This window comes from Pleurodeles waltl, chromosome 3_1 (assembly GCF_031143425.1).
Source record: "Pleurodeles waltl isolate 20211129_DDA chromosome 3_1, aPleWal1.hap1.20221129, whole genome shotgun sequence".
In the NCBI taxonomy this organism is placed as follows: Eukaryota; Metazoa; Chordata; class Amphibia; order Caudata; family Salamandridae; genus Pleurodeles; species Pleurodeles waltl.
In genome coordinates this window covers 1,301,894,139-1,301,919,184 of record NC_090440.1, presented here as the reverse complement: position 1 = coordinate 1,301,919,184, position 25,046 = coordinate 1,301,894,139, and the positions used below count along the sequence as shown (strand labels likewise).

The 25,046-nt window shown below is 40.8% G+C and overlaps 1 protein-coding gene across 7 annotated transcripts in view; it reads left to right on the top strand.

Annotated features, from left to right (window-relative positions):
* KALRN (kalirin RhoGEF kinase) overlaps positions 1 to 7,149 on the top strand; it is a 1,333,112-nt gene extending 1,325,963 nt beyond the window's left edge. For 5 of the 7 annotated variants that reach the window (XM_069224644.1, XM_069224642.1, XM_069224641.1 and 2 more), the window contains 2 exons: positions 1,223 to 1,361; positions 4,946 to 7,149. In XM_069224644.1, coding sequence (XP_069080745.1) covers positions 1,223 to 1,361; positions 4,946 to 5,494 — 688 coding nt within the window. In that variant the 3' untranslated portion in view covers positions 5,495 to 7,149. The remainder of the gene's footprint in view (positions 1 to 1,222; positions 1,362 to 4,945) is intronic. The other 2 variants (XM_069224645.1, XM_069224648.1) reach the window with 2 other exon arrangements.
* The last annotated feature ends 17,897 nt before the right edge of the window (positions 7,150 to 25,046 follow it).

The following is a 25,046-nucleotide window of genomic DNA, read 5'->3' as shown; positions in this document are numbered from 1 at the left end:
GTATGTAACTTGAAAAAATAAAAAGGTTCATCTGATAAGTTTGCTACTGATTATTGTCAAATCGTTGTGTATCATAATTATCCCTATTTTACAACTACAGTGAGAAATTTTAATGAAGTTTTATATTGCGTTTGTTTACTTTCTTATGAATTTATTGCAGTGATGTCCAACCATACACATTTGCTAGTGACTAATATCTAACCTCATATGTTTCTTGATCCTTTAAGCTTGTAATCATTGTGTAAATGAAGTGGACTGTAATTTGTCAGAGGGGCTTTCTAGTCAGATGTTTCCAAAGGATTTCTGTGCTCGGCTTGGTCAATCCTCCTTTGTATTACAAAGGCTAATGAATACTTTTCTTTAATTGATCCCTTCTTTCACATTTTAGAAATTATAAATTCCTAAAATGTTCAGGGGAGCACTAACTCCTTATAAGAATTTTAATCTTGTAACAGCTGGAATCAATTAAAGGAGTTTTTACACTCCTAAACAATTGTCTTTACATACATGATCAGCTAGTTGATGACAATATTCCCACTGTGACCAACTGTGAGGTTTTCCATATGCAAAAACACAGTTGCGGATGGAAGGCTCAGCTCTGTATGAAAGTGTTTCCCTCAGACTTCCCACTGCATCACATGTCCCCTCCTTTTTGCTTACAAGAGTAGTAGGGACAACACTCTCTCGTGAGATGACGGGAGCACTACTCAGACCTGAGTGGACCGAATGAGAAACCATGCCACAGTTTGGGTGTGAGAGAGTGTCATCCTTTCACCTGTCTTGAAAAGTAGGGTTAGCACAATTGTGATTTTAATGGAAAATATTTTCTTCCTGCGTTTGTTATTCGATTTCAGAAGACTTTGTTTATAGTTCGACCTCCTTATTAAATAATCTCTCTCCACCTTTGGTTAAGTAGCCCTAGATCATAGACGTTTTCTTTTTCTGAAGGTTACTGTAATACAGCATTATGATATGATTCAGAAAGAATTCAAATATTGGTAAATTACATTGAAATAAAAGAATTCAAGTTAACTATTGTCAACTATAAAATCAGTAAAACATTTTATGAAGAAGACGAAGCCTATGTGTTTGCATCCAAACCTATTTATAGGTCACGCAGTTCTGTAACAGACAAACGCTTGTTATAACTTTCGAAGATTAACTGACAGTGACATGTTCATTTGTGTGTGACATACTCTGTATATATGTTTTTGTACTTCAGCATGGATGATGGCAGGCTCCTAGACTACCTGATGAATCACGATGAACTCATGGAGGAGAAGGTGGCATTTTTCATCCGAGACACAATGGAGGCATTACAGTATTTACACAACTGCAGAGTGGCTCACTTAGATATCAAGGTGAGATTGTTAATTGCAGGGTGGCACCGATTATGCCAGTTGGAGGGGTTGAGGAAACTCGAAAAGGCAATAACTATTCTTTCTAATCTGCGTCACTTGTCTTGATCCTAGTGTGTGACCCAGTTTATTGTTTTCCTACAAATGTTCTTTCTTTAGACTTCACGTAGCCTGTGTTTTTAAACTTCTCTTCTGTAACTTTTCAGTTTCAATGCATCTGTATCGACTAGAAATCAACAAATATTTTATCCAAATTTGGCTAAATTTCCATGCACCAATGAATGTCCCTTAAAAATGTCCTAGCCAGTTTGCAGGTAAAGGGCATAAAGAGAAAGTCTCAGCACAGCTCAAGGTTTCTAAAGCTTTGCAATAATACGGGAGTGGAGATAGGGTATATGCGTAGATGTTGTTCATCTTTTTCCATGAAAAGAGACTCTGGTAAACATCACGAGTGCCCTGGTGAAGGAATGCAGTCATACTCCCTGGGGATTTACTAAAACCACATGGTTATTTTTTTTCTGGGTACGAATCCTGTGTAATCACATGACTTGATCTGTTCAAACTTGCAAAACTCAAACTACTGTGCTTTTTCCCTTACACAAATTTCACCCGGTCTTATCTTGCTAATCTTGTCTGCCGGTGGGGGGCTATCGGCACAATGGATCTGTATAAAGTCTATGCATGATTCATAACACCCAATTTGGGTGCAAACTCCTGTTAGCATCAGAATCTGAGTGCAGCACTATAAACTTTGGCCCATATGTATGAATGGTTAGCGTTGCCTTTCTGCCATTTATTTTGGTGCTATAACCACGCTAACCTAACTCCATATTTATATTTTGATGCTAGACCCATCTAGCATCAAAATATTAGAGTTAGTTCCATGTTTAGGATGCGCAAAACCGCCTTACGTCAATGAGATGCAAGGCAGGCGTTCCTGTCTTAAACACGACGCTAACACCCTAGTGCCATATTTATCAACAGGCCCAAAAACGACACACAAGGAGGAGGCGGACCTTAATAATGGTGCTAAGCCCACTTAGCACCATTATTTAATGCCTGGGTCAGACCAGGCGTTAGAGTGCAAGTAGGCCCATTTCCATGGTAGAACACCATGGAATGGGCACAAAGATGCCCACCCGCAGCGCCTGGAACACCACCACCCACACCACAGGGACACTACAGGAGGGGGACCCCATCCCAGGTAATGTTAGCTAAGTATATATATATATTTTTTGTAAGTGCCATTGGGGGCCCCTTACATGGGTCTGACACTGGGTATGTTGGGCTTGCCCAGGGGACACTAGTCCCCTGTGTTGGGCATTGGAGTGGTGGTAATGACTCCTGTCTACACTTAGACAGGAGTCATTTTTTGGCTGCTTGGGCGTCATAAAAGGACGCTAGGGTGGTTTGCAACATATTTTTTTTGCCACTAACCAGCCTAACATAATTTCAGACCCACAAGCACTATTTTACCTAACGGCATCGCTGACCGGCTAGCATCTTTTATTTTAGACGCTAGCCATTCTTTACCGCCGTCTTGGGTCATTTATTAAATATGGTGCAAAGATGGCTCTGAGGAATGGCATTATCCGGTGTTTAGAAAAATGATGCAAAATTGCATTAGCGCAGTTTTGCGTCATTTTTCATAAATATGGGCCTTTGTTTAAATTTCACCTTCAACAAAGCTGTGAAATCTCTTTTGAGGTACCACTTAAAAGATGGTGTGTCTCAGCCTTCAACATACAAACTTATTTTGGATTGCTGCCTCCACAATGTTTTCATCAGATAGGTGAGCTGCCACTCCTCTCTCAACTATAACGGAGAAACGAAAAGGTAAAGCTATGGTAATAATTGTTTACAAACTTTCAGAAAATGTGCTAATTTCCAGAAATTCTAGATTGATTGACATCTAAGTCGGAATATGAGCAATTTTTGAGAAATAAAACGCAAATGTGCAATGACTCGTTAAATGCTTTTAGAGTAAAGGTACAGATTTTGCTAACTTATACACAATAAAACAGAAAAAACATCTACAAACTTCAGCTATAGGGATTCATTTGCTGCTCTAGTAAATTACAATAAAAGACTGGTGTTTTTAAACGGAATTGACAGTGTTTTATGCTTACTTGTTGGTGAAAGCTGTGAAGAACCAATAAGTGTGAACATCGGGATTTCCAGAACAGGCGTTGATATTGTAGTAGGCAGATTATGATATTCTAATATAATTCTCTGTTAAAGTCTATTAGACCATAGAGACTAGTCACAAGTAATTCTGTCGTTCAAAACATGAGAATCACACCCAATGGCTGAGACCTGAAGTGTCTGTAACACTGGAGGTTTCTCTTCCTCCCCTCAAATGCAGTGGTGTATCACTACAATTCACTCATCTGTTAGAACACCCACATTGGTCCTAGTATTGATGTGAATGATCACTTCCAGTTTTTTTCTCTGTTTACATCACATCCACTGAGATATGGGTCTGTGCCTATCAAAACAAAGCTTTGCCAAAGCTAATAAGTCTTGGCTATTTTTGCTTTCCTCTTCTTATGCAAGCATAGCATGAGAATTTGGCTGTTATAGTCTGTGACAATACATATATGTGAAACAGCAATGAATAATAGAAAGTGAGAATTTCAATTTGGATGTTTGACTTAATTAAATGACTTCTGAATTGAAGAACAAGGATTTGAAGATAATTGATTTTCTCTCAGGAAACATATTGGAGCATTATTTATATTTATATACACATAGTTATGAAAATCACTGGAGTGGCCAGTGAACTGGGAGGGTAGCGCTGGGCCATTTTCTAATTACCTACTGTAATGTGATCATTGAGGGAATCTGGTAACACCATAACTCACACCTGAGTGGTTTATATGTCATCAGAACCTCAAGATTGTAATACAGAGCTGTATTACACATTACCCACAATGCATTTTTATATCAAATGTTTATTTTGGGGTAGTTAGCTTGAAAAAGCTGTTTTCAGCTACCAGTGGGCACTTATTTATAATATTTAGGCTTACCAATATTGAATAAAGTTTTGATGAAACAATGTACAATATGCGGGTCAGTGGATTTATGTGCATTTCTGACTGCAGTCTAATTATGGACGTATGGTATTTGCTGTTTTTTTTAATGCAGATGTTACCAAAAAGCTGTCTGTAGTTTAGACGGCTGAAAAGAATGTTACCCGACTCTGACACATAATTTGTTATTTTCGACACAACATTCAACTAACCTTGTCACCTAATTCAGAAAACTTTGCCATACAGGCCTACTGGTCCTTGCAATGGTAAAAAGTTTGCAAAGTGGATTGTGGGCTGTTACTATGATCAGGAAGCCCATTTTTCACTGGGTTTCGTGAGAAATTTAGATTTTTCAACCACTTCATTTTGTGTACTCAAACTCCTACTCATATTATACCTTGTATGTGCATGCTGTGTGTATCCAAGGTGCATCAGTCACCTAGTCATTACCATTCATGCAATGATTAATAGAAACAAATAGACATGAATAACATTTTCCAGGGCTTAAGAAAAGTGAGCTGATTTTCGATTTTTCATTCATTTCTATTTCAACAGCCAGAAAACCTGCTAATAGATCTGCGGATCCCTGTGCCACGAGTTAAACTGATTGACCTGGAAGATGCCGTCCAAATCACAGGACATTACCACATCCACCACCTCCTGGGAAACCCAGAGTTTGCAGCTCCAGAGATCATACACGGGACTCCGGTATCCCTCAGCACGGATATATGGAGTATAGGAGTCCTCACATACATCATGTTAAGCGGGGTGTCACCATTTCTGGACGAAAGCAAAGAGGAGACCTGTCTGAACATATGCCGGGTAGATTTCAGTTTTCCTCATGATTATTTCTGTGACATCAGTCATAACGCCAGAGATTTCATCAATGTTATCCTTCAGGAGGACTTCAGGCGCAGGCCAACGGTGGGCACCTGCTTGCAGCACCCTTGGCTTCAGCCCCATAATGGAAGCTATTCAAAAATTCCCCTGGACACCTCACGCCTGGTGTGCTTCATTGAACGGCGAAAACATCAAAATGATGTGCATCCGGTCCCGACCGTCAAGAGTTTCATCACAAACAGAATAAACCAAGGAATAATGTAGCCAGGCTGTCTTGTCTTGGCATGGATCAAAGAAGGTCCTCTTCAAATGCATCCACACACACAAAACAGAAGCAATCCTGTGCCCTTCTCTATTGAGTCAAAGGGGAACAAACTGTTGTAATGCTTTTCATCAAGTGTGTGTGTGCGCGTATGTGTGTAAATATCACTCAGTTACACAGTACACAAATGGGGATTTGATGGCCTGCTGGTTGAATTATCCTACATCTAAGTAGCTTGTCTCATCCTACCAGTTGACAGAAGTGAAGGGCTCCCCTGTCTGTGGTTTTATCTATTACTCTGAGGTTTGTCTAGTAGAAGGGCTATTGGTTGTAGCAAGTATTTCGTGCACAGGAACTGCCTTGCAGCAGAGAGTCTTCCGGTGGCAATGCATTTCCAAATCACTCTCTTGAATAAACAGAGCGAGTGGGGTGGACAGGATGGGCAACATTCTTTCCTAGCTGCTACAGGACCTGCAGAAGTGACTGGTAACTGAAAGCACACTGTAGCGTGGGGGTCTGCCACGACTGTCATGATGTGTCCACTTAAAACCAGGCAGTGTTTGGATGGTGCCAATGAAAGTGAGCTGGCACCATGGCGTCACAGGGATTCACTGGTCTCATGCTATAAAGAAACAGTAAAACCAGAGCTATTGAAATAGAACATTGATTGTTCTATTGTATTCAGCCATTCCCTCATTGTTTGAGCCCGAGGGCTTCCTGTTAGTAGGATGTGGGTCTGTCAGCGTAGTCCCACCACAACCCTCAGACATTTGTCCCTCTACCACAACTATCCAACTCCTTCAGCTGAAGCCCAGCCATCTGCTTTTGTTACTGCTGTTCACTAGATGGTCTCGGGGACGTGGGACATCCACACTCGAAAGAGGGAATAATATATATCATACTTCTGGAAAATTATAGGTGAAGAAGGATGGAGGGAACCAACTCGCTTTGGATTTAGAAAGGGAGGATTCCAGTCAACATTATGTACCTCACCTCAAAATCTAAGGTGCCAGTGCTAAGGTTAACATTTAGTGCTCAAATCTCACAGTCATTTCGACGAAGCACCAATGTTTCCTTTGCACACATTTTGTAAAAAGTTGTACAGAACGCTGTTACAGAGCATCTGCATTTTAAATGTGCAGAAGCGGTTTCCTGGTTCGTGTCTTTGACCCCTGGTTACTCCAGTCGCATTGTGAGGCGCGTCCTTCCTGTCTCCGTCCTGCCGCATGCTGTGAGAACCGGTCAATCCGCGCAGTCGAGCTTAAGGAAACGCAGCGTTTGTACATAACCTCTGTGCTGCTTACCTTACATGAGTTTATAGATTGATGCGATCAGAGCAGACTGTTATTGAAGCCAGTTTTGTAATAATAAAACACATCTTTATTAATACCTTACTGGCATGGGGTGAATTAGATTTTTAAAATTGCTGTACCACATTATCCTTATGTTCCATGTCTGACACTGAAAGTCAACTGAATAATCACTGGAGATTTGCTTTAACATATCCCTCGATCATGGACCTTAAAGTTTAATTCTGTATTTTTTGAAAATATATCCTTTTACTGTTATACAGTATTACAAGCTTTAGTTCACCTCAAATCAAATGGAAAATGTTATTCGTATTAAAATAAACAAAAGGTCAACATAAGTGTTTTCAGATAGCCTAATGGTAATGTGTAGAGCGCATTGGGTGTAAAATTGGGACCCCTGGAAAAAAGCTCAAAATGGAATCCCTGTGCTGATGTTTCACATTCGACTATTCCAAGCAGCCCTGGTGTGTGTGTTGGGTAATCTAGATGTTTTACAGTCATAAGATTCACTTATAATTCTCTTCAGCTGTATTTTCTGGTATTTATAATGGTTCGGAGCCTCAGTCTGAATGCGGGCACTTTACGCTACAGGTTGGCACTTTTATTGAACCGCCAAAAGAATGAATTTAGGGTGTGCAGTAAGTCACTGTAAAAGGTACCATGCTGGAATCTGCAAGAGGACTGCACACCCCTCAACGTGCCACAAGCACCCGCCAAGTAGGCTGCAGTAGGTAAGAAGGTAGTCCAGTCTCTGTGCTCCAGCAGGCCTTGGCTTCTTTTGTTGGATTTCCCATCAGAGGCACCAGTCCACGCCTACAATGATGGTACCTTGCGTGGTAAAAGGATATTCGTTCACAGGATCTATACTGATGCTACCAACTTGCTTCAGATAGACTCCCAATCACATAGCAAGCTGGTAATAAATTTGCATCACTAATAATATAGGTTATTTTGAAAATAGTAACAAAGAGAGGAAAGAGACTGTGTAACCCTGTGTCAAACACCTGACCCAGTGAATGAGTGGGGATTACTTCATTAAAAGTAACACAGTAAAAAAAAGAATTCCACTGTACAGTTATTAGGACTACACATACTACTAATGCTGTTGCCACTAAGAACACTACAGTATTATTATATTATTATTATTATTCTCCAGTTACACCATCCATTCAGATACCTAGGAATAAGACATTGTGGAAGAGGCCCCTTTTCACCATTGTGTTGGACAGAAGTCACATGTACACTATACCGTTCTTCAGTTTCTCTTTTAAGGTTATATTGTGCTCACAAATGTTCGATCGAACTTCAAGTAACATTTTGTCACCGCTAAGATAGATGGCAGTTGCTCTTGATCACCAGGATGGGCTGCCTCTAGTATTGTTGCAATTAGATTACTTTTCGGTTTCGGGTCTTATGTGCCCAAGGTATTCCACACTGCATCTTCCTACCTTACACTTCCTTAATTTATCAATCCATTCTCAAATATCTTCTGTGTACCTGCCACAAACCATATTACCTCAAAATACAAAAATATCATTTAAAGCACCATGAATTCTCACCCACATTTAAGGAGGTGGGGCATAATCATTTAACGCCACTAATGGCACATTGAATGGCATTCTTAAAACTAGAATTCTTTCTCATTCCTTCTTTACCTCTGTAACCCAACTCATGCTCATTGAATCCCAGCACCTTTGTCAATTTTGACTCTTGCATTGCAATCACAAGGGCTCTCATTGACCTTGGTTTGATCTATTCATGTTGCAGGCCCTATACCGAGCCACACAAGTGGTGCACCGTTTTTATCAGCCCAAGTGGGGTAACTCTGGGGGATAGCAATTTAGTGGCTACCTGCAGGAAAGTTTCCAGCACAGAAATGTAAAGAAAATGCTGGATTTCAGGCAATGTTTGAGGTTTACGTAGCATTGTGCATAAGAAAACCTCATGGGGTCCACGTAAGCCACCCTGGAATCCCTTGGTTGCCTAGTTTGCAAAAATGTCTGTGGTTCGTAGGTTTCAATGGGTGGCGCCACAGCACAGCCCCAAATACTGCTGCTAGCCCTATTGCATATCTATCATTGTATCTCCTTCTGTGTTGTGGACTCATGGCACCTACACACACACAAGTGGGGTACCGTTCTTATCTTATCTTATCGGGGAACATGAGAAAACTCAGGGTGGTAGGAATTTTGTGGCTCCCTGCAGATTTCTAACTTTCTGTCACAGAAACGTGTGGAAAATATATTGTTTTTTTCCCCAATGTTTGAGGTTTGCAAGGGTTTCTGGTCAAAATCATCTAGTGAGAGCCATGTAAGTCCCCTAGTAGTCTTGTTTTAAAAAATGTGCAGGTTTCCCTAAGTGCTGGCTGAGCTACGGCCCAAAATCCACAGCTACCCACTTTGCAAAAAATGGCAATTTTTCAGTGAAATTTGATTTGTCCATGTTGCGTTTTGGGCCTTTTATTGTCGCAGGCACCATGTCTACCCACACAATTGAGGTACCATTTATATTGGGAGACTTGAGGAAACGCTACATGGAAGGATGTTTATGGCTCCCCACAGATTCCAGAACTTTACACCTTACACATATGAGGACTATTTGTTTTTTTTTAGTCAAAGTTTGATGTTTACAAAGGATTCTTCATAAAATAATCTGATGATAGCCATGCAAGTTACCCCTAATTCCCAAAATTCCTTCAGGTGTCTAGGTTTAAAAAATGTTCAGGTTTGCTCAGTTTTCCTAGGTGCTGCCAGAGCAAGGGCCCAAATTCCACAGCTACCTACATTTGAAAAAAAGGAACAGTTTTCAATGGAAAAATGTGAAGAGTCTATGTTATGTTTTGGATCATTTCCTGTTGCGGGCACTAGGCCTACCAAGACAAGTGAAGCACCATTTGTATTAGAAGTTATGTGGGGCCATAAAATAGTAGTACATTTGTTATTACCAATTGGTTTCCTTGAAGTTGTGCCTTCCAAAAGTAAGCTGTATGTAAGAAAGAAGACATTTTTCAAAATATCCACTAAATCATAAACTGGTGAGGGTACCAAAAAATTCAGAGATGTATAAATAACTACTGCTCCTAAATGCTTTGTCTTGTGCCCATTTTAGAAATACATAGATTTCTTTTACACCCAGTTTTCAGTCTATATATTTCACCATATGTACTGGTCTATACTCTGTACACAATGTAAAACCATTGTACATGGCAGCTCAGTTGTTGGCTCTGGACACCTCGTGTTCTTGTAGAACTTACAAACCCTAAATATTCCTGTAACCAGGAGGGTCTAGTGTACGTAATTCTATATTGGTTTTGTAAATTGGCCTTCATGGCAAAAAGTTACAGATGAAAACGTTGTCAGAAACTGACATTTTTCAATATTTCTTTAATTCAACAGTTAGTTTCTTTTAGAAAACCTTGAGGGATCTACACTTAATAACATACCTTGCACAATGTGGAATGTTGTCTACTTTCCGGAAATCTATAACATTCCTAGGTCACCCATGGTTTTCATACTTGTTTCCAACTCAAACTGGCAGTAGGTGGAAAGCACAAAAAAGGGCTACCTCTTTGCAAAATGCCAAATCTGTGGCAAAAAATTATATTTTTTGATTCAGCTCTGCATGTTCATGAAAGCTGGGAAGACGGTGACTGTAGCACAGCAAAACATTTGTTCATGCTATTTTTAGGAAAAAAAACTAACACTTTTATCCAGAGCACCTCTTTCTATCTTTCCCAAACAACTCAAAATGTAGCTATATTTCACCTATTTTCTAGGTCCCCTCCTGGGGGAATCCAAAACCCCTGGGCACCTATAGAAGTCACAGGATGCTCGGAAAAGATGATGCAAATTTGGCATGGGTACATTGTGTGGAAAAAACAGTTATGGAGCCCTAAGCGTGAACTACCCCAAAAAGCCAAAAAAGGGCTCAGCACTGGGGAGAAAAGGCGCATTAGTTAAGCGGTGAGCAGCTCTCAGTGAATAGGGCACTACAGTTAAATGCAAAATAGTGAATTAGACTATTGTTCCTAGTGGACAGCAAAATAAAGAGAGAAATGGACAGCATTCCTGATAGAACAGGAAAGTCTTCTGGTTCACCTCCAAAATCAAGAGTTTTTATACATTATTTAAGCATATGAGATTAACAGAACTACAGAATCGATTTAGTGTGAGCAAATGCATTGTTTCGTCAGCAAGTCAGAGCACAGTAAAATAAAACTTCAGATTGCCTTAACACCTAGATACTATCTCACTACACAAAGAAATATTCTGCCCCTTCTATGCTAATGTCATCTAGAAATGCTAGGACAAACTAAATACATGGCCGAGTGAAGTTCCTATTCCTCACGATCTGTACGAGATGACAAGTTACGCTTACCTCCAGGCACTTTTAACTCTGGAAACAATTGTAGCACAGAATTTTGGAGTGGCCAGGCGAGGGGAGGGGAATTAGGAAGGGGACGGCAGGGAAGGATACCTGCAAAACGAAATACCAATACACACAGCAATGTTATCTTATAGCTAACTATAACACTGTTATAATCTCTCAGTCATGAGTTTGTTCTCTCTCACAAACTCACCAAAATTTACTGGATATCACACCAAGAATATGATGACAAAAAAAAAATTAAACAAAAAATACCTCCAAGCTAAGTGGTTTAAAGATATTGTTAAAGCTGATATTCATTAGACAATTCAGTTAGTATGGTCTTTGCAAAACAAAAATATCCTTTACATTGAAGAAATAATTTCTTCCAAATTTTCCTTGCAATACAGATACACAGATAAAGGCAAACACTTAGTTCTATTCACAATGTTCCTTTGGTTATGTAATTTCATGTATCTAGTAACAGGAAAAGAGCAACAAATATCACCGCATCTGTCACACTGCCATCAAACTCCAGCAAATGCCCTTGTTTTATCTAATTAAGATAAAATCTCACCACTAAGAGCACGACCTGCTCTTCAGAAATCAACATCTGGAAAGCACTTTTTCAAAACCGAGAGAGTGGTAAGACCTGGCAAAGCGAAGGTGAAGGACCAAACTTGGAAAGCTCTGGAGGAATAGTGAGCACCTGGGTACTGAGTGTGGCAGGCTTTATAGTCTGGACACACCCAACCTGGTTTATTTAATTTATTTAATTTGTGGGACATATATGCTGCAGGATGGAGTTGTCTGGATTCCAGGTGTCTTTGTGACAATATAGCTACGTCAGAAGCATCTGCTTCTACAACGAAAGGCTTTTCAGTATCTGGATGTGCTAGAATCGGATCAGAAGTGAAAGACTTTTTGAGTTTTTGGAATGCATGATTGGCTTCTTCTGTCCATTCAAATTTGACTTTCTTGCGTAATAATATGGTAATTGGTGCTACTGTCTTGGAAAACTGTTCAATGAATCGACGATAAAAATTCACAAATCGAAGGAAACATTGCACATCCCTAACTGATGTTTGTATTGGCCAGTCAAATACTGTTTTAATTTTTCGTTCCGCCATTTGGGTGCCAGAAGGTGTTAGAATGGCACCCAACAACTCAACTTGTGTGATATGGAATTCACATTTACTCAGTTTGCACTATAGTTTGTGTTCCAGCAAACTGCTTAATACCTGTTTTACGTGAGTTTCATGAAGGTTCTAAGATTCGGAGTATATCAAAATATCATCGATATAAACTACCACAAATAAGTCTCAATATTCACATAAGACATGATTAAAAAAATTGAAATGTGGTAGGCGCATCACAAAGACCAAAGGGCATTAAAAGATACTCAAAAATGCTGTCTCATGTTTTAAATGCCATCTTCCACTTGTCCCCTTCTTTGATTCTAACTAGATGGTATGCCCCTCTTAGGTTCAGTTTTGTATAAATTGCAGCAGATTTTAGTTGATCTAAGAAGACGGGGATTAATTGAAAAGGATATTTATTCTTAATTGTAATCTTGGTCAATGCTTTATAGTCAATGCAAGTTCATAATTCCCCTTTAGCCTTTGAAACAAAAAAAAGAGGGGATGCGGCTGGTGATTTAAAAGGATGGATGAATCCATTATCTAAATATTGGTCAAGATATTGACGTAGGTGATTATTTTCTTTCTCAGACAATGGATAACTGCAACAGTTTGTTATGCTGGACTAAATCAATTTGACAGTCATAACACCTGTGTGGGGGTAAAACTGCAGCTTGTGTGTCACTAAATACATCTGCAAACTGTTTGTGCTCTATAGGTAATTCAATGTCCCTTTCTGCCATTGTGGCTAATTGGTTTGTCGAAAAAGAGTCTGACTGGGTTTTGTCTACTGTCTCTGGACAATGTCTGAGACATGTTGAAGAGGAAAGAATGAATGTCTGTTTTTGCCAGTCTATGATGGGGTTATGTTGTACTAGCCACAGAATTCCAAGGATGAACCCATATTGAGGGACTTGAATTAAATCGAATTGAATACTTTCTGTATGTATCTTGGGCTCCTGATCTTCACAAACCATGGAGATAGGTATGGTTTGCATAGTTACTGGAACACCAGAAAGCATTTTTCTATCAACAGTTTGTACAATCTCTGGTTTTCCTTTCTGTACTCAAGGCATAGGCAACTGCTGAGCTGTTTCATAATCCACAACGCTCCCTGTAGCACATGAATCCACTAGGGCTAGAGCAACATTTTCATGAACTTCCAGCGAGAAAGATACAGGCAAACGAAAATGAGGTTTAAAAGTAGTGGCGCATGAGTTGACTGAAGGGTAGGCAAGAGCACCCAAGAGGTCCCCTTTGATACTTCTTGGGTTTTTTTGTTTTCTGATCTGGATTCTAATACAGCTGCATTCTTTTTCAGGGGCGAGACTTTAGTTTTAGGTTTGGTAGGACAGTCTTTAACAAAATGGCCTTTACGACCACAATACAAACACTGTCCATTGCGTCTTCGAGTTTATTTTTCCTCCTTGGACAAAGGTTGACAGATCATGCCTATTTATATAGGTTCAGCAGAGGATTCCACTGAAACAGCTGGCACTCTGGGCTTCTCATTTCACCATCCTGATCTTTCTGGTCTTTTTACAATCTCCTTTACGTTCGGCTTAGTGATGATCAAAGCGTAAAGTCAGATTAATTAGCTCTGGACACAAGGTTGGCTGAGGATCAATTTGAACCAGAACATCTTTTAGCTCATCCCTTAGCCTTTGATAAAATAAGGCCGTCCTCTTCTCTTCCGGCCAAGATGTTTCTGCAATCAAACGATTGAAGTGAGCCAAGTAGGTGACAGGTCCTTATTCCCTTTTTAACTCTAATAGCTTTCGATCAGCCGCTAGAGTTACTGCACATCTATTGAACACCTTTCCGAATTCTTCCACAAATCTCCGCCAGTAAAAGAACAAGGGACTATCTTCACGAACTAGCGGAACAGACCACGCTGCTACGCCTCCAGAATGGTACGAGATCAAGAAATTGATTCTTGATTGAGGGTCTGGAAAGGCACGTGGTCTACAAGTAAAATGCAACTCTACTTTAGTAAGAAAGATTTGTACCTTGGTAGGGTCCCCTGAAAACCTCTCTGGGGCTGCCAGAGGGATTTGAGTAGGAACGATGACCGATATGCTAGTGGGAGATGTTGGTTGTTGGGCCCCTCTCGGCAGGGCTTAAACTCCAGTGGGATTAGGTATCCTGCATTGTTGCTGTTGCAACTGCTCAACTTTATCTGCTAGAGCAGCGGTTGCATTTTTATTATCTACTAAATTGCACTGCATTTTTGTGATAACCTTTAAAAGATCATCCAAGGTGGCCATGGTTGACTAGCGTACAGACCAGGAGGAAAATGTATCCTTCGTGGGCTCACTATTCTGTCAGAGTGAAGCTCCCACTCCTTAGGATCAGTACGAGATGACAAGTTAGGCCACCTCAAGGCATGTTCAACTCTGGAAACCTTTATAACACAGAATATTAGAGTGGCCAGCCAACACAAAACAATGTAATCTTATAGCTAACTATAACACTGTTATAATCTCTCTGTTGTGAGTTTGTTTTCTCTCACAAACTCACCAAAATTTACTGGATATCACACCAAGAATATGATGACAAAAAAAACAAAATTAAACAAAAAATACCCCCCCCAAACTAAGTGTTTTAAAGATATTGTTAAAGCTGATAATCAAAAGATAATTCAGCAATATCCTGCATTTCTAAAATATCCTGTCTTAAATAAAGAATAATCTTCCAAAAACATTTAAGTTAGTATGGTCTTTGCAAAACAAATATACCCTTTAAATGGAAGAAATAATTTCCTCCGAATTTTCCTTGCAATACAGATACAGAGATAAAGGCAAACACTTTGTTCTATTCACGATGTTCCTTTGGTTATGTAACTTCACATCTTTAGCAACAGGAAAAGAGCAGTGAATATTGCATCCGGCAGACTGCGAGCAGTCTCCAGCAAATAACCCTTGTTTATCTAATTAAGATAAAATCCCACCGCTAAGAGCACGACCTACTCTTCAGAAATCAACCTCTGGAAAGCACTCTCTCAAAACCAAAAGAGAGATAAGACCAGCCACAGCGAAGGCGAAGGACCAAACTTGGAAAGCTCTGGAGGAATAGTGAGCACCTGGGTACTGAGTGTGGCAGGCTTTATAGTCTGCATACACCTAACCTGGCTGCTATCGAAACCTCTACAGAGAGCATGAAAAAACGAGCACAGGTTTGTGTAACAATGTCAAGGACAATCAACAAGCATAGATTCATGCAAAAGGTAATGTTATGCAAACAACTCAGATTATTTGCAGACAACAAGCATAGGCTCGTGCAAAAGGTAATGTTATGCATACAGCTCAGAATATTTGCAGACAACAAGCATATGCCCATGCAAAAGGTAATGTTATACATTTAGCTCAGATTACTTGCAGAATACTAGATATACTTGACTGATTCTCCAGTCTCTTGAACACATGCAATGACAATGCCGGGTGCAGCCTCATATGCCTTACTGCACCAATGTCTCAAACATGTATATTAAAGAACTTGTAACGCATTGGTTGGGGCGGGCCATAGACAGCGCACCGCCCTACTTCTGACAATACATAAACAACATGTGGTATATGAATGAACAGGCACAGTGATCTAGCGGAAAGACCATGAAGAAATAGCTGCAGTTTCTTGACTAAAATGGAGAAAGTTCATCCAAGGCAGAATTAACAATATCAGTGGAAATCAACAAATAATCTACTTTGTGCTGCAGAAACAACAGGCAGTGAGATGTGGTGGCTAGAGAAAGGCATGAGTGATAAGGATGGCTTCTGTTTTGGACAAAATGGTGTTCAGGTCCAAATTGAGGCCTAGTTACCAAGGTTCAGGGAAACGCACTTCTACACATCATAGAGAATTTGTTTTAAATACAACAATATTATATTAATGTGTACATGTGTAATACTTTAAAAATATATTTTTTATTGTTTTATCCACAAGAGAAGGCATCCTTACTTGATTTCAGCAAACACCATTCACCAGTTACAAAAAAGATAAAAATCTAAATATACAGTTGACAAGAGAGGTGACAATACAATTCATCAAAGTCTTTTGGCTCATTCTGGGTAAATCATAGTACAGCTTTTCACATCAATATACCTCAATAAGGCTATTATAACAACCTGGGCATTCCTTCTGCTAATGTTGCAGTATACCCCCCACCCCAAGGTCACCTAACTCTTCAAATGTACCTCGTCTTATTGTACTGTTGAAGTGTCCCAAGAAAATAGTGAAGCCCTTTAATGCTGGCTAGTTGTGCCATGTGCCCATACCTCTAATGGATCCCAAACTTTCTTCTCCTTTTTCTTGGCCTTCTTCCCCTTTCGGCAATATAGGCTGCTTTCTAGATGGAACCAGGAGAGCAGCCTGGTCAACCACTGATGAAATGAGGGATCTGGGTTAATCTAGGCAGCGGCAAATACAGATGTGAACCACCACCATGGCAATAAACACCAAATATTTCCCTGCACACCCATCTGCATCATCATGAACACCCAATAGCAGAAGTTGAGGAGATAGTACTACTTCTGTGTTCACAACAGTCCTCAGGAAGCATATTATCTCATGTTTAAGAAAATCTAGAGTCTTACAACTACAGAACGTATGCACTAAATCAGCTCTAAAGCCTTGACATTGTGGACAAGAAATACCAGTCTCCCTCTCCCAACTCCGAATTTTGGCCAGAGTATAATACAAATTGAAGGGCATTTTAAAGTGCTGTGACTGCAGCCACACAGACAATAGTAACGAGTGTCCAAGTTCTAAAGACTCAAAAAAATTAATGTCTGTGGCTCCCGCCTTTCTCAACCAATAATCTGCCTGTTTGTACAAATCGCTGTGCATGAGCCCCTCCAAATATTCGTATATCTGGTTGATCCTGTAACCAGCTGTGTTGCAGAGTAGTGTTATCATGTTGAAACCAATATCTCTGCCACACTTTCTAGATAAAAATCTCTAAACTGTATGTATTTAAAAAAACAATCTTTCTTTTCCAAGTCAAAATCGATTTGTAGCTCCCCAAATGAAGCCAGTTGATTTACCTTGAAGCAGTCTCCTCATGTCACTATCCCTTTAACTTCCTCCCTGGAGAAATATGCATCGTGGAATATTGGTGGACCCAGTGGGAGCTCCACAAAGGTGTGTAGAAATTGAACCTTCTGATGCCAATCTTCTTCCTTACCACCATCCACATCTTATAAGCAGCCTGTAAAGTCTTAGATGTCACCTTTTTGCATTAGCTTAGCTTTACCATTTTCAAAAGGAGTGCCTCAGCCTCATCTCCAAGTAGCAATTCATAAATAGATGGTGTGACTTCCACCTGGGTGTGACTTTGTTTGCCATCTAGTAGAGGGTTATGTACTATAAGGCGGAAGACCACAAATATAGCATGACATTTGGGACAGCCCAATCCCCTCTTGTCTTGGGCAACATCATATACTTTAGAGCCCTCCTGGCTTTCACAAAATTTCAGATGAAACTGCTGGACACCTCTTCCATTTTTTAGATCTAATGCTTTCCAAACTCAAGAGGTATAGTCTTCAAGAAGTAAAGGACCCTGGGAAAGAATATAATTTTACTAATACTGCACCAACCATCGTGAAATGAAAGTTGTCTGTTTTCTTAAAATCCAGTTTTGTTTTTTTGCATTACTGGAACCAGATTCAACTCCACAATCTGATCACTCTCAGAGGAAATATTAACTCCCAAACTGAGCCTGGTCATTAACTGCCAACAGTGTCTTATTCCAGAGTACTTGTGTAATCAAGTGTGAAAATACATTCTGAAAGTTAGTGATCCAAAAAAAACATAACCACTCAGAATTCCTTAACGGCGTCCCTCGTCTGAGTATTCTGTAATCACTAAAATACACAATTAATGGAATTAAACGCATTGGCAATTATAAGAGTCTGCATCACTTTCTGCTTCTTTCGAGTTGATTCAATATTTAACTGGTTGTAAACACAGTCCTTGGCATTCTCAAACTCAACCTTTCTTTTCCTCTGACAATTTTTGTTCGCGCTTCCACCTACATTTTATGAACAAATACTCATAGAATTTAAACAAGAGAAACAAGACATATGCATAAATCATTACACTTTTTACTGGGGTTAAGATTAACCTTAGCATAGCACCTCCCAGACTATCAAACCATTCACTAACCTTACCAAAACCCTTCCCCATCTAACCTACTGCTTCCCACAAGCCATGCTTTTCTAAAGCTTGGACTTGTCAAGAAATGTTAGTTGGGTTACTCACATAAGCATTAATAACCATACTGCTATTAGGTATGAAGGTGCAGCACTCATTGACCTTCAGTACACCTCCCTCAAGCTCTGCCACTGCCTCCTAAGGGCAACAAAGAAGACCGCTATTGCTGCTCGCATCGAAACCAGCACCAACAACAACAAAAAGGAACTTTTCAACATCATTAAGGAATTCTACAACCCGGCTGCCAGGGAAAATAGCACCCTCACAGGAGCTGTGTGACAACCTCGCCCACTTCTTCCATAACTAGATCGCAACCTACACCTACAGACTTTCTTGACAGATACGCCATACATTAACCACCTCCTTAACTTCATCAACTGTCAAGAAGACTACACTCTTACTCTCTTTCACTTGCCCATACTCCCAACATCTACCAAAGCAGAAGTGGAGGACGCTCCCTCCCTCGCATCGCAACAAAACCCTGGCACTGCCTCCACACGCACCCCCAGACCATCACTTCATTTTCGGAATTCTGAATGGCCCTCAAGACCAGGCTGTTCAAATAAGCCTCCGAGACCTGCAAGCGCCTGGATACTCTATTGGGTGATTAGCCATGCTTTATAAATCCTGATTGATTGATTGAGTGCATTGGAAACAACACCCTCCTTCACAAGAAGGATATCTGGTGCTAAGAGGTATCCCATAATTATTGCCTGCATAGCAAATAATTCAGAATTAATCTGGGTTAAGGCTCCAGTGGTGTTAGAAGCGAGGTGGTCCACAAGCATGGGCAATGTCCAATCTTCATCTCCTTCAGAGATACAGCTATTGATGGATTCATAGCTCCTAATGTATCTATTACTATGTGTACAAAACACTGGTATACCCTCTTCATACCAACAGCATTATTCACTCCTCTTGTGATAAAGTCTAGGAATCACCAAAGCAAGGTAACAACCCAAATATGTGGCAGGTTAAAATAGGCAGCCTTACCACGCACATAAGAAATCTCTTTCAGTATTGGTTCTTCACCATTCAGAAAAATACCACTAACAACTCAACTTCTTTTACACTCACCCTTACCCACGTATTTATTTGAATTAACTCCTGTAGGTTAATGATGCACCACACACAATTAATCCTTTCTCTTATACTCCATGCTCAATCTTGGATCAAAATTTGATAATCTAATTTATTTTTTAGCCTTAATATGCTCTCTTATCTTCTTCTTATCTTTCCTAGCCCTCACAATTTTCATTCTTCTCTCATCATATTCTTTAACAAACTCACATTCTTCATTACTTAAACTGCACACATACTCCCAGTTATTTTTATCAGTGTTCTGCTTAATTTGTGCAACTTTATAAAAAAATGTAACATATTTTAACCTTTTTTGACATCTTCAGGTATAGGTAGATTTTCCAGAGAGACTCTGAAATTTAAGGAGATAGAAATTCAAATACTAATAAACGCATTTTCAAGAAAGAACATAAGACATCGGAAGTTGTAAGTGTGTAGCGCCTTCACCTGCAGAAAAGAGAAGAACGCACACAAAACTATTCTGGACACCCATACTATCCACATGTGAACTCAGCAGATTTTAGGATATTTATATTCAAATACTAACTAAGCTTTCCGTATGTGGCAGTGTATTAGGTCTAATTCTTGAAAAAAACTGTGTAAAAGGGACAATAATGTGATTCGATATGCGAACACCAATTCCTGTGGTATATCTGCTGCATACATTGAAACTCATGATACTGATTCTGCATCCTGGAATACTATAATCCACAATGTCAGTAATTCAATGTGAACTGGTACTGATGCAGTTTTTTCTGCAATTGTTGTAAAGGTTGCTTATTCTGAGAGCAGCATTATTTCTGAGTCAGGCGCAAATGGTTATTTGCAGCCAACTACAGGCAGTTAGCAACACCCCAGAGAAATGCAAGTTAAGTTCAAAGAGAACCATCAAACAAGAAAACAATACATTTCTGAAACTAGTGTAGAACAATAGTAAGCAAAAAGTCAGTAAAACAATTAGAATCTGAAAAGGGGAACTGAAGATATTAATTATAAAAAAATTAAGGCTCAAAGGAGACTATTTCAAGTCCCCCAGACCACTGTCCCCATGGGAAATACATCTCTAGACAACTGTATTTTTTGTGGTGTCTATGGGACTATAGCTATCGAGTTCTCAAATTCTGGACCCAAACAATTTGAGCCCGGATACACCTGAAATGCCAGCTGAGCTGCAGGTCGCTGTTGTGCACGACCCCTGCCCAACTACGTATTTTAGCATAGAGGGAGCAATAAATGCTTCCTCTAGTTGAAAAAAAATATCTTCCCTCCAGCCAGCCTTGGACACCCTTCTGCCTGTCTACGAGCAAGCAGTTGGTAAATCTTTACAGGCTTGGGCCTGTTGTTCTCCTGGAAGCTGGAACATCTGAAGAACTTGACCCGGTATTCCTGATTACATATGTTATTCTCTATTTTAGAGGAAACAACTTGTAGTCTTCCTTATGTCAAGGGGAGATACCGCTCAATATCATACATTCCTGCCCCTGTACCTCACAGCTGAGATAACAGGTAACTGGGAATAGGGTTCTAAGTGCCTTGAAAAACAAAGCACCAGGACAGAAGAATGATTTCATTACTATAGCAATGGAGTAGAAGTTGGTTGTCTATACCGTGCCGGTCACATCGTTCAAAGATTTTTCTGTGGGACGGTGTCTACTCATTGGCAAGTTATTATGCCAGAGCCAGTGATGATTCCTTGGGATATATTGTCATCTAGCTCTTGCTAAGGTTGTTCATTTCTCAGTGGTACTAGGCTGGCTTTCATAGCCGCTGAGGCTGTTTTGATGCTGGGATAGATTTGCCACCATGCCCTAGTTCAAGGTTTCATCTTTGGTCTTGGTCACTTTTTTGGTCTCAAATTTTACTAGAAGGGCACGTCAGGAAGCAGTAGCAGGGCAGGGATATATGAGGCTTAATACCTTTATTACAAGGTCCAGCTGAACCAGTTTTCAATGCGACAAAAAGCTCACAGTGGGCAGAACCTGTTTTTCTTGCCTCCCAATGTGCACCCTCCTTGGGGAAGTGTTATCACCTTGTCCTGCCCCTCCAGAGGTTTACTGGGACAAGGTTCCCTGCCAGAAAACTTGGACTGCTGGGAACTATTCTCCTGGTCTCTCCTGCAACACTCAGGTCCTCAAGGCAATCTCCTGGGCACCTGGGGCCATATTATGTATACAGTCCACCATCCCTGTTTTCAAAGATGTGCTGGGCCCAAACATGGAAAATGTGCCACATTATAAAGAATGTGGTGCCCCAAGGCAGCTGCGAACCAGTACTGCCCTTTGGGCAGCACATTCAAGTTTAATACAGATAGGCTTCTTTTATCAGCCTCTGTGATTCACAGTGCAGGCGCCATGGTAAGGGTGAGGGTACCTCATGTCTGGAGGAAGGACACAGTGAGGCCATTAGTGATTTACTTTATGATAGTGCTTGATTCGTTCAGTCATTTTGATAGGGTTAGGGGTTGCTGGGCCAAATCTGTGATCTGCCTTATTTCTAGACTGATGAACTCCAGTTATTTCAGAAACTAGGATTCAACAAAGATGGCTACATCCTGATTCCAGAGGAAATATCATTTCCTCTCTATTAGATACTAACATTTGATTGATACATGCTTGATGTTTGCACCAAAGATATGAGTGGCGAATTCACCTGGTTTGGAACTTTTAAGATTTGTGTACAGGATTGTCTCCGGTGCTTGTAAGTCACTCATCCTGATGCCAGCCATGTATTTATTTAGAAGGACGGACTAGCCAAATGTCTTTGGTAGATATCTTAGAGGGATGTATGACGGAATCCTGAATGCCATTACAATTATTGACTTTATTATGCAAGCGTTACAACGAAAATGCCATTCCAGCAAAAGGCTTTTACAACTAAATGTATTACAAAGATTCTTCCTTTACAGCGAAAGCCTTTACCACATAAATGTAAGTATTTAACAAGTAGCTGTAAGCCCCTTTTATATACATGAAAAAAAAATGTATATATATATATGTATATATATATATATAGCGTTTTCTTACTTGCCTATATCTTTAGTATCAAATGTAAATAGAGCAAGTGATGGACGGAATGCTGAACAATGTCAAACAACCCCCAGTACAGAGATCTGGGCCTAAATCCTTCATTTTTTTGCTACCTATGCTGTTCCAGTGTGGACCCAGCCATATACAAATCAGTCTTGACCCTGTTCCCCATGGGAACAGTCCAGCCCAAACTTCCAAGCCAGGTACTCCCTGGACGGGAAACAAGCATCCAAGGACCGGTTTCAGGGTATCACCCTTCATCAGCCAGGCTAGCTTGATTCCAGTGGCATGGGGAGCACGGAAACCACATCTTTGCATACCCTTCCCACTTGGGGCAGCAAATGCAAAAAGAACAAGTGATGGACAGAATGCTGACCAATGTCAAACATTCACCCCCAGTACAGAGATCTGGGCCTAAATCCATTGTTTTTTTGCTACCCATGCCGTTCCAGTTTGGACCCAGCCATATGCAAATTAGTCTTGACCCTGTTCCCAATGGGTACAGTCCAGCCCCAAACTGCCAAGCCAGGTCCTCCCTGGACTGGAAACAAGCATCCTAGGACTAGTTTCAGAGTATCTTTGGCACCGGTTGATGAATCTTAACAAAACTTTCCAAAAGAAATTGCCATTCCCACCAGCTGCTATCTGGAAAGTTTTGGATTGATACGTTTAGGGAGTGTGCAGAAAAAAGTGGGGGATCCAAAAACACATTTACCCTAATCATTTTTCCATAGCGATTTTGAACAGCGATAGTACCAAAACTACTAGGAAGCCGTTGAAGTGTTGTCACACATGTTGGGGCTCCGCTTCAGCCGAGTCCCAGCAAAAAGATAAAAAATAAAGAAAAGGGACCACGGTACGAACAGCCTGACCTGTTGGCTCTGGTGATGGGCCAAAATAGCATTTTTTCTTGATTTTACAGCTGGAGTCGTGGTGGATCCACCGTAAGATTAAAAACATTATAAAGTGCTGGCTCCCACGCTTCATCATTATAAAGCCCTTGGGTGGGCCAAGTCCCTGACACATTTCCTGTGAGGAGGCTTCCTGGCCCCCTCCCGCTGCCCCAGGGACTGCCACCTCCTCTGGCAAATTGTTAAGAGAAGAAAGGGGGGACCCTTTGGGCCCCCCAAGCCCTAGGGATCAACACCTCCCCGAGGCTTCTAACACGTTGGAGTGGGGCAGCGCAGGTCCCCTCATGGAGCCACTGATTGCCCTGGACACCGCCACCTCCTAGGTCGGCTCCTGCTACGTCCTGGGGTGCCAACTTTATACATAGCTGTTTGCTGTGGCTTGGCTGCAGCTTTGCAGCTGCACTCAAGCCACAGCAAACACACTGTTTATACAGGATCCGCTGTCAAAAACTGAAGCTTTCATCTCGGTCCCCTGCAGGAGTTCAGGGAACAGAGATGAAATGCTTCAGCAAGCACAGAGCTGCTACTAAAGAAGCTCTGTGCTTGCTGAAGCAATAGCATCACGAAGAAAGCCTTAAGGCTTTCCTGGCAGTGCTAGATAGCTTATAAAGGGCATTTTGGGAAAATAAAAAAAATGAATAAAAAAATAAATAAAATGTAGGGACCGTGGGGGAGCACTTGAGGGCCCCCTTGCAATCCCGGAAAGCCCATAAAGGGCTAAAAAAATAAATAGAAGAAAAAAAAAGCAATAGCTCAATCTGAAGGTTGCATACCTTTACAATGAGCACTCAAAGTTCGAGTCCAGCTGGACTTGCTTCCCTCTTTTTTTTTTGTTTTGTTAAACTATTTTACACTTTGAAAGATAGATAAATTTTTATTTTAAATTGTATAGAAATCTCATTTTAAGTATATCATACATCAAAGCCTAGAAAACTCTCTATCTCTCTCCCTCTCACTTTCTTTCTCTCTGTCTCTCTTTTAATCAATTTGTCCCACTCAGACACTTACGCAGCCACTCACAGACCTACTGAGACTCACGTACCTGCTCACAGATCCACTCAGAGCCTCATGCACCCACTCACAGCCTCGCTCAGACCTAGTGAGCATCCACTCACAGACTCACTCAGTTACACACCCACTCACAGATTCATTCAGACTCACACACCCACTCACAGACCCACTGAAACCCTCATACAGCCACTCACAGACATTCGTACACACTGACACACCCACTAAAACACAGATGTAAGCATACTCACACCCAGACACACACTTCCACAGCGACTCTCACCCCAGATACACCCTCTCACACATATTCTCACACCCGGAGTGGCTGCGGCCTACTTCTGCCATCCACGACCAAAGGGCTGTGCACAGCATGGGTTTGGATGGTTAGAGGGTTGGCTGCAGGCAGGGTCTTGCAGGCAACCTCTGCTGCGCATTGGCAAAGACCATGCAGGATGCAAGGTTTGGTGCTTAGAGGGGGTTAGCCCTGTGGGCAACTGCTGCTGTGCAC